We start from the raw sequence: 10,422 nt of genomic DNA, 5'->3' as shown, positions 1-10,422 counted from the left end.
ACGACGACAGTCCGAGCACATGCACTTAAAAAGTATGTCAACAGCCACATCAGAAGTTTGAGGCCTTAACAGAGAAGATCTTTTAAGCTCTAACAAAGGTTTTTTACTTAAACCTCAGTTTTGTTTTTAAAATTCTCATTTCAACATATGCTTATCAACTACTGGAACGTGCCAGGCTGATTAGAGAGAAAAGACGTGTGCTTCCCTGGGCTCCTGCCTCGTGCCTGTGATCTCACCGGGTCTGTGCAGGACCACCCACACTCCACATGCAGGGAGGTGGGCTGGAGAGGCAGGAGCCTTGTTTTGGGGAAGAAAGCTGAGAAGTCCCAGCGATTTTGTTAAAAAGCCCATCTTGGCTTGCAGGTGCTGGCCCTCGGTCTTAGTGAGCTTAATTTATAAGACGAACTACACCGAAACCCTCTTTGAAACCCTCAGAGGGCAGTGGTGGTGAAAACATCCAGGGAAGAGATTCCAGCATCTTTACAATTGATAGGTGGTTATGCTTAACTGAGATTACGAAAACAAAAACAAAAACAAAAAAAACAACTTTCAATCTACTCTGAAAAATAATACAAAAACAGGGGTTCAGTTCTCCCTGCAGCGGCGGTCAGGAAGCTTGCTGTGACTCCTAATGCCAGAGCAAGGGGTAGCACTATGCATGGCTGGGCGCGCAGGCATCACTATGCTGAACGACCCAGCAGTCCCTTGCCCTGGACACCGTGCTGCCCTCTGGCACAGGCTGAGGAAGAGGCAGTTCTACCAGAAAATTCATTTTGAAGTTTACAGAAACCTATGATCAGATCTCCATCTTCTATCGTAATTAACAGAGGCCCAAACTTCTGAGGGCGACACTAGCTCAGCCAAGCCACCGCAGAGACGATGCACAGACACAGATGAGGGTGGACTGCGTGAGACAAGACCCGCGGCAGACACAGGGGCGAGGAAGAGTAAAGGTGTTACACACAAAGAGCCAAGCAGGGCGTACTCAGAAATCGCGTCCTCCTGCCGCCAGCTTTGAACGTCACCTGCTCGGACGCACAGTTAAACTTGGCACAGCCTGTGAGAGGGGAAGAACGGGGAGAACAGGGAGAGAAGAGACAGAACACAGCTACGAGACGTTAGAACCCGAGCTGAGAGCCAGATGTACTAGGACGGCACACAGAGGGACGAGCCTGCAGGACAGGCCTGCGCGCCAGAGGCAGGGGTCAGGTCTGTCCCCCACCAGCCCAGACTGCGCCACCCACCAGCACGCTCAGAGACAGGCTAATCTCTAACCTTCGCAAAGCTGCAGCAAAGGCACCTCCGTTTGCCATCTAGATTCCCCTCATTCTTTTCCACCCAGATGCCCAACAGCTTTTAAGTTTTGTCTAATGTTACTAAAAGGTCTTTCCTCTACAGGAATGTTCTGAGTGATCATTTTATTAAACCTCTGTTTATTAAACGACCTATACTTGGGAAGTAGATTAAAGGCAGCAACTTGAATTTTAGGGCTATTCACTTTAGTATGTCTCTCTCACACTTAGAAATTATTAAAGTCTACATTGGCTGAACAAATGCATTAACTTTCAGAAAGGGCTAAAACACCTAAGAATCTGGTTTCAGGAAACCCTAGTCCAGTATTAAATCATAAGTTCCAAATCCCAAAGGAGTCCTGCACCACACTGAGGCGTCACAGGGCTACTTTCTGCTGTAATCCCTTGAAGAAAACCTACTTCCACCAGAAGGGAGCAGTGATCCCACCCAAGCGAGTTTCTACCCACCCCCCTCTGCAGCCCAAAGAACCATGTAGGCAGCAGGTTCCAGGTCAGCTGCTCCCCCAAGCCACCCGCCTGCCCGAGGCTTCTGCCCTGCGTGTGGCTGTGTCTGCATTTCAAGGCTCCCGGAGGATGGTGGCTGCCCGTGGCTCTCACCTTGACCTGGCGCAGAAAGGCTTGGTACTGAAATGGCACCATCGCTGGTAAAGGCCGAGTACAGGTTGTCACTGGAAGGAGATGGCTTCACAGGCTGTAACAGCTGGTTGGGCCCTGTCTCCGGGACGCTGCCAGGAGCGGGGAGGGTCTGCTGAGGGTGCAAGACTGAAGCTGCACTCTGGCCAGACAGGGTACCTGTCAGAAGACACAGTGGTGTGAGGCAGGGCACAGCTCTCCCCCTGCCCTGGACAGTACTGTCTGCTGTTTGTCCCACCAAGGGAGTGATAACAGGTCAGAAGCTACAGACCAAAGGGCAAAAGCCTCTGGACGGGATGGGGAGTAAGAGATGAAGGAGAGGCAACAGGGCTGCAGGACCCCGTCCCTGAAGCTGCTGAGCTGCAGATAACCCGGGGGACTCAGGAGTCCAAGCTGGGTAAGATGACAGCACGTGCAGGAGACAAGGGAACGCCACTGCGTGACCTCAGCCCTGCCTTTTACCCTCTCATAGCTGAGAGTGGTCCACAGACAGTCTCTCCTTAGTCCTTCTGGTCCATGTGTCAATCAAGTACAAAGAGGTGTCAAAAAATGATACAGGGGTTATAGAGTAATGCATATTTAGAGTTATTTTTGATAGGCAGCTTTCACTCATTAGCCAGGTGTCCTGAAGTGGACACCTGGCTATTCCTTAGTATAATTAGTGGAACAGAAGTACACTCCAAAAGAAGGCTGAAATTGGGATCAGAATCTAAATTAGCTGCTGTGACTTATGATCTCACATCTCATAATGAATTGGCTCTAACATCCCAGAGAAAAGGTTTGGGCCCCTGAAAACTTGCAGAGAATGGGAAGCTATTAGGCCTGCAAGGGCTGTCCAATACAGTTAACATGAGAACTGAAGAGCAAGTGCCAAGTGTACTGGAGTATAAGTATGTAAGTGTGTTACAGCTGCTTTTACTTACAACTAGTTATCTAACATTACCATAACTTCACCGAAGGGGAAAAACTCTACATAATAGAGAAAAAACAGGCAAACCACAAAAATAAGAGATTATGATTTAACTATTTTTTTGACTATAAATACTAGCATGTTCTTTATTCCCATACAGCTAAATAAAACAAAACTTTAATCAAGGACATTATCACATGACATACCCAAACACCTATATGAAATTTACATTCATCCCAATTGTGATTATGACCACTCCACTCATTAAAAAGAGAGAACTGACCTGGACTTTACTAAAGAGAAAACAGTGTGTTTTCTTCCAGCTGCCTAGGAGTTTGGGGACATGTGAGTTCTATGAGTCAAGAACAACTACACATGAAGGAAACCACCAGACAGCAATACAGGCAACACAGGAAAAGGCCACAGTACTACCCTGTCTTCCAGGCTCAAAAAGAGGTTCTATAAACATGGGGAGTGAAGGCAAGGAAGTGAGACTATAGGAAAGTCAAACTCCTTCACAATTAATTCAACTCAAGTAGCCAATATTCAACAGCTTCTACACACAGATGGAGACAGAAACACAAGACAGGATGGCCACGGCTGACCTGGTCCAGGGCTTTTATTCCCCAAGGAGCTGCTGCGACTGGACTTGCTCCCTTTGCTTTTGGTGGGTCGCCTCCTTCTCCCTGCAAGGGGGGCTGCTGGGGGAATGATGACAGCAGGAGGAACCTTGCCCAGTTTGGTGTATAAAGACTCAATTTCGTGCTTCTGGCGACTCTGCAGGTCCTGAATCTCTTTAAGATGTCTACAAAAGATAACCAAACAATTAAAAAATAGAATAACCACCTCTGTTCCAAAAAGAATTAACATGATTTCACCTTCACGCACAGGTTTACTTACTAATGAATCTGTCCCTCAAATGCACTTAATCTAACTTCTACCAGCTTGAGATTCTCGTCTGTCAGCTCTTCTTGCTGGCCTCTACCACCCAAGCCAATTCCAAAAAGCTCCTAAGTGAAGTGAAGTCACTCAGTCGTGTCCGACTCTTTGCGACCCCATGGACTGTAGCCCACCAGGCTCCTCCATCCATGGAATTTTCTAGGCAGGAGTACTGAAGTGGGTTGCCATTTCCTTCTCCAGAAAAAGCTACTAGCCAACCACAAATGGCTGATGATGTTCCAGAAGGATTTCCTGACTTTGAGGCTCTATCCAGGATACTGAACTGGCAACTCAAATCCAGTTTGTCAACTGTGACCAAGAAAACCTGTTCAAGTATTCTACACCCCAGTGCCATTACCAGATTCATTCAGTAGGCTAAGAAATGGTCAAGATTAGGTTAATAACGCTGAAGTGCTAGTGTTAAAAACCACATGTAGCAGTCATGCACAGGTGCTGAGGCAGTTCTGTAACTAGGGATGCCCTGAGTCCTTCCAAGAACTACATCCAGAGGCCCCGCTCCTGTGTCACCTCTCCAGCACCAGGAACTGGGTCCTCACACAGCTCTGCCGCCACCCTCATGGGAGAAACACACTCACTTTTCCCGTAGTCGGCGAAGCTCTAACTTTAAGTCCTCGTCTTCAATGTCTGACTCATTGTCGCTGCTCATGTAGGAGGAGTTGAAAGAATTGCTGAGGCTCTGACTGAGGCTCTGGGCAGGAAGGCTCTTGGAGCTCAGCTGCGGAGGGGAGTGAGGGCTCCCTGAGCCAGCATCCACGTCCCGGCTGAGGAAGGCAGCCTCCAGGTCGGAAGACGGCCCGTTCAGATGCGAAGGCTCAGACAGTTCGGGTTTCTCTTTCTTTGGCGTCACGGTGGGAGGAATGTCGTGTTCCGAGTCCATGAAAGGAGAGACCACTGGCTCCTCTCCCTTCACCTCAGCCATCTTGTCTTCAGTTCTGGACACAGAGAAGCGACCCACTCTGCTCGCTGTGGTGGTCACCTGAAAACGGCCCACCTTGCTAGGCTGCCCAGCTTCTGAGGCAGGTGGCTGGTGGGCGCTGTCAGGCATGTCTGCAGAGGCGCCCCGGACGGCCAGCCCGTTGGGCTCTGCTTTCACCACGGTGCTCTCGGGGCTGCTGCTTGACAGCACCGAGGACTCTGACGTGCTGGATGCGAAGTGGACAGACTTGGCATCCTCCGACTTACTTTTACCCTCCTTCTGGGGGTCATCCATTGCAACTGAGACCTGACACAATAGACCAAAGTGAGACTAAAGAACTCCCAGACACTCCATTTTCACAACGGATGATAAAACAGTGAAGCACTTCAAGTCCCAGTCTGAGTAGGCTGATCATTTGTTTACACAGGCCCTCCACCTCAGACTGCGAAAACAGAAGGAACCGCACTGCAGAGCATGACACGTCTGCACTGAGATGTGCAGTCAGATGCCCATTCTGAGCAGCTGGCTAAGCCAAGCAAATTCGCTACTTCCATTATCTCCTGTTGTGCACAGGACTCAGATCACATCTTATTAAAATATAAATAACAACAGGTCACAGAATATTGACGATTGCTTGTAAACAAGAGAAACTACAAAGATTACATCCAATAAATGTTAAACGACAGCTAAGCTTCAAGAAATAGGACAACTAGCTAGCGCTAAAGGAAGGATCCAGATTCCTGTGCTAGTTCAACAATGTATTAGAAATACAGTCAGTGAAGCCGCAAACTCCGAGAACACTTTACAAATAAGAAGAATGTGATCCAATACCCCCAGCTTCAAGTGCTATCCTGAGAATAGCTAGAAAGTAGCTAAGAAAACAGAAAAAGATTTTTTAACCCCAAAGCATCTTTATCTCATACTCTTTTTTTTTTTTTTTAACTTTACAATATTGTATTGGTTTTGCCATATCCCTATCACTAACCCAGAAAATATTCACTTGTTTCCCAATTGGGAAAATATAATTACATGGTGTCATTTGATGCTGACTCAGTATTTTCACTATGGAAATCAAACTTAAGTTATCCTAAACATGAAAACTTTTTTATACAAAGATGTTTACTGTTACTTATTAAAAAATTAGAAACTGCCTAATGACTGACAATAGGAGAATGGCTAGGTAACCCTACCCCTAAATGGGAAAAGCTACAGAGAGCTATCAGAAAAGAAGCAGGGTCAATGTCAGGTCCACACATGCACAGAGCAAAAGGAAAAGAGGAGGATGGGCAGGGAGGACAACTGTCCACTGCTTCTCTAAGTATTCTTCAGAGTACTTCAGAATACCACTCTGAGTATTCTTCATTTTCCTGAATGAGCATGTGTTATTTTAAGAGAGGAAAATGATAAACAGCTCTAAAGTGCTCCTAAAAAAGACATATCATTGATGGCAATTAGGTCCCCAAAGACAGATGTAAGTTTCTTATATACACACTCCCACCCCGGAATCGGAAATCCCTTATCATACATACACCACCACTCACCATATCGGGGATCGATCCTTCGTTACACACACACTACCCCCTAAAAGCGAGAGTCTCACCTGAAATCGCCCCATCTTCAGAACACCAGCTGTGGAAGTGGGCACAAGGACAGGAGCTTCTGTGACTTGAGAGACTGAAAGAACTACACCGAGGAGGAAGAGAACGAATGTCAGCATCTTTTTAGCAGCTTCCTTTCCCTAGCCAGAAGCAGAGTCAACAGAAACCGCGCATTCCAAGAAGAAACTCGTTAGAGGAGAGGAACACTTCCTTTTGTCTGTCCCCCTTCGCTGCGCCCAAAAGGGGAAACGGTTACTGCTCACCTTCCTACCAGACACCTTCTGTGTAAAGATTACATCGCTGTGAAACCCTCTGTCTCCCCTGTATACCATACAGAGGACAGCACACCACGTGGAGGAATAAAAGCCACACAGCAGCAACGCGGCTTCCTGGCTTAGCTCACACGAGAAGAGATACTAAGGCTGACGGGCAGGGACACTATAGCTCTGCCCTGTAACTCAAAGATCATGAGATTCTCTTGAGGACACTAAAGACCCATTTTAAATGGGAACTAACTATAGCAGACTTTTATAGCAGCAAATGCTCTAATATGTATATTCTTATATTAAAAATCTGTACAGCAAATTAAGAATGGGAGTACTGAATCACTGCCATTTAAAACTCTGACAGACATAAACTGATCTCCAAAAAGGCTATATATATACACCAAGTCTCCAGTGGCTATTAACTTACAAATTTACCAAGGACAGGGGAAAAACACGACGACTTGTAGTTTTATTCTACTGTTCTGTTTCATAAAGGAAGTTAAATATTTTCACGTCTATGTTTGTGTTTTTTTCCCCCGTTATCTTTTTTTAAATTTTGGTCTATGCCAAATTTACAGAAATTCTTTATACTGGCAAAACAAAGTCCTTTTTGTGACAGGCATATACAACACACACATTTCCCAGGTTTTCATTTATCTTTATCTTTGGACGTAACAGTACTTTTCCCCCATGCAGAAATTGAAAATCTATTAATGCTTCTGGGCTGGGTATTAAATGTAATAACATCATCTTTCTCTGTATCAGGGAGTAACAAACTATGATCTGTGAACCAAATCTAGCCCACAGATTGTTTTTATAAATAAATTTTATTGGAACATAGCTCATTCATTTATTATCTATTACTTCTGTGGAGCTACAATAGGTTAGATATTTGAGTAGTTGTGACAGAGACTGGATGGCCAGCAACACCTGAAGCATTTCCTCTCTGGCCTCTTACAGAACAAGTTTGTCAACTCTGCTCTAGATAGTTGGGAAAAAAAAGATCCCTTTTGTTTTCTTACAGTTCTGCTTTATGGCAGCATTTTCCATCTCTGTTCCACTCTGAATTTATTTTGGCCTAGGCTAGTGATACATCTTTACTTTTTTCCAGATGGCTGTCCAGTTGTCCAAACTACTTAGTGAAATACCCCATCTGTCTCATTGACTTAAAGGCCACCCTTTTCATATTCTACATTCCATTTTAGTTTGTCCATTTCTAGACTTTCTAATCTATTCCACTGATTTTCAAGTCACTTCTTTCAAAATAAGAGCCAATTCATAGTGTGACTGTCTTGAAAATAATTTAATTTAGAAAGGTCTTAAGTGAAACTTAGCACTTTTAAGGAAGACAGGAAGTAGTAAGAGCATTCAGGCAATCTTACTAATAGTTATACAGGGAATTATACTTATGGCAGGGGGTGTTGAGGAGGATGGTTATCTGGGAAAAGGCAACAACAAAAAAAGTGTCAAATTTCCCATGTTCGGTGGGACTGATGGTGAAAAGAGATTTACAACAAAACTTTATAACAACAATAGTTGATATGAACCTACAACTAACATCATGATAAAAGCTGTAATAAAACATTTAAGCTGTTGGTATGGATAATTTTTACAGAATTAAATTTTTTTGGAAATGTGTCTTTTAAAAACAGATTATTTTATAGACATGCCAATTCTAAACAATTCAGAAACAGACAAATAATGTTTAAAACTGAGAATCTGAACTCTTACATGTGCATTTTCACCATCCATGCTGTTCAAGCTTCTATATTTCTATACATCTCAAAAGCTAAGAGGCTGTGAATAAATTAACTTTTATCAATATGCTTGAATTTCCTTGTTATGTTTTAGCAAGGATCTGGCCTAGCTAAAAACAGAGTTTTATGCTAAGAAACTATCATTACCCCCTAGGAAGCCACCACTCAAAAAGAAGTAAAAACCTCATGACCCTACTGCTCTAGATGTTAGCATCAGTTCTTGTCAATCAGGAAATACGTAAGAATGTCCTCTGACAGTCTCAAGGACACCTGCAAACTCTCAAGAACGTGTACCTCCCCCCATCAACTACAGGAAGGCCTGGCGTGGGAACAGAGAGAAAGAAGGGTGCTCTCACCATCCTTCGGAAGTTGGGCTCCAGTCTCCACAACTGCTGTTGGAGCCACCACAGACACGGGCTGCAAGACACACACAGACACCACCACGGCTTTAGCGTCAGAGGCTCAGTAAGAGGGTCTCTTCCCTGCTGCCTTTCCACTGGCCAGAAAGACAGGATGTGTGAAGAAACGCTTTTGTCTAAGGTGATTTTTTTTAATAACCTAAAAACTAGTCTAATATAAAGAAAGACAGATAGTAACCTAAAAACTAGTCTGATATAAAGAAAGATGGATGTTTCAGAGATTTTTAAAAGAAATTTTGAGTCTTAACCTTTCCAAATCCCTTTCTTAATTTTTCTCATGGAATGCTTAAACGTGGATATTCACAGAAAGGTAACTTAAATCAGAACATTATTTTGTCACAAGCCTAAAAGGAAGACGTTAAGACTTCAAACTTAAAAGTGTGGCCTCCTCCCAGGCATAAACACGGAATCCACAGGGCTGGTCTGTGGGAGAGGTCTAACTACAGGGAAGATGAGAAAATCAAAACCAATGTCTTGCTCGGTTATGCTACTAGGTCAGTGTTACTGCTTCATTAACCATCTCATTTCTGTTGACTGGAGCAAAAGCAAAGACTCCACTTCGGTGCTAAAGGTATTCAAAGTGGTCAAGGTCACAGCTTACATCCCAGGAACATAACACATGAGGGTTATGGGGAGATTTTATCAAGGTCATCAGAACTCACTCCAACGGCAGACGTCAGCATGCCACTCTCGGGACTGAGGGTTCTTCTCAGCTGAGCGTCCAGGTCTCCCAGGGGCTGCGGGGGCTGAAGGACACAGCATGGTGAGCACAGCCTTGGGCACGGCCAGTGCCAACGCACACGGGACACACTGCTTCCTGCTCAGACCACATGGCATGTCCTTCTCTGCTCACTCAGTACTAAACCCAATAATCTACACTCATCTTAGCTTTCCTGCTTGAATGATTCACCAAGCTCTCTAAACAGTATCATCAAGTTCTCAAGATACACAAAAACCCAGTTACATTTATGTTTTTACAGTTTTGAGGTCTTCTTTTTTATATCTGTCCTCTCCATAAAAATATATTCTGAAACATGTACAGGGTTGACTGGCAGATTAGCCGTATTGTTCCCCATTTTCTTCTTCAGTTTGGTCTTCTTCCTGAGGACCTGTCCTTGTGAATAACAGTAGGTATTAGCACACCGTCACTGCCTTGGCTTCTATCAACCGTGCGTCTCTCTAGCCTTCCTCTGCTTAGCCTCACTCCCAAAGGTCTAATTTGCAGTTTCTCATTTCACATTTTGGGCCTTCTGAGGAACTGGAATACATGTTTTTAATGAGAAAGTAAGTTCAAGACTTTCACATTCTTTTCCAAAGTTTAGCAGCTGATGGAGTGGGTTCTCTATTGGATTTATTACTTTATTTAGCAAGTTGCTTAAATTATGGTTTTACTGTGTATCTGGGATCAATTTCCCATGTTTTTTCTTACATCTTATTCTAAAGTTAAGTCCCTAATTTATTTTCACTGTTTACTAGCTTGTCCCGTGTCACAAGCTCTTACATAGCTACAATGGGATCATGCCCAGTACTTTATAGGAATTTGACTCATGTGTGGTATTGGGGGTAGACTGGGAAAGGCCATATTAATTCACAGACTGTAGGTGATTCTGACCCCGAGTGAGCAGAACGGGTGTGAGATGGGATCTCATT

The 10,422-nt window shown here is 44.4% G+C and overlaps 1 protein-coding gene across 1 annotated transcript in view; it reads right to left on the bottom strand.

Annotated features, from left to right (window-relative positions):
* WNK1 (WNK lysine deficient protein kinase 1) overlaps window positions 1-10,422 on the bottom strand; it is a gene marked incomplete at its 5' end in the record, with an annotated part of 130,077 nt that overhangs the window by 7,353 nt on the left and 112,302 nt on the right. Inside the window, 6 exon segments of the mRNA XM_010845214.1 lie at window positions 1,911-2,105; window positions 3,462-3,661; window positions 4,392-5,038; window positions 6,333-6,415; window positions 8,710-8,770; window positions 9,435-9,518. Coding sequence (XP_010843516.1) covers window positions 1,911-2,105; window positions 3,462-3,661; window positions 4,392-5,038; window positions 6,333-6,415; window positions 8,710-8,770; window positions 9,435-9,518 — 1,270 coding nt within the window.

This window comes from Bison bison, unplaced genomic scaffold (assembly GCF_000754665.1).
Source record: "Bison bison bison isolate TAMUID 2011002044 unplaced genomic scaffold, Bison_UMD1.0 scf7180017864213, whole genome shotgun sequence".
Classification (NCBI taxonomy): domain Eukaryota; kingdom Metazoa; phylum Chordata; class Mammalia; order Artiodactyla; family Bovidae; genus Bison; species Bison bison.
The sequence above is the reverse complement of the archived record's forward strand: the minus strand, read 5'-3'. Positions and strand labels throughout refer to the sequence as shown.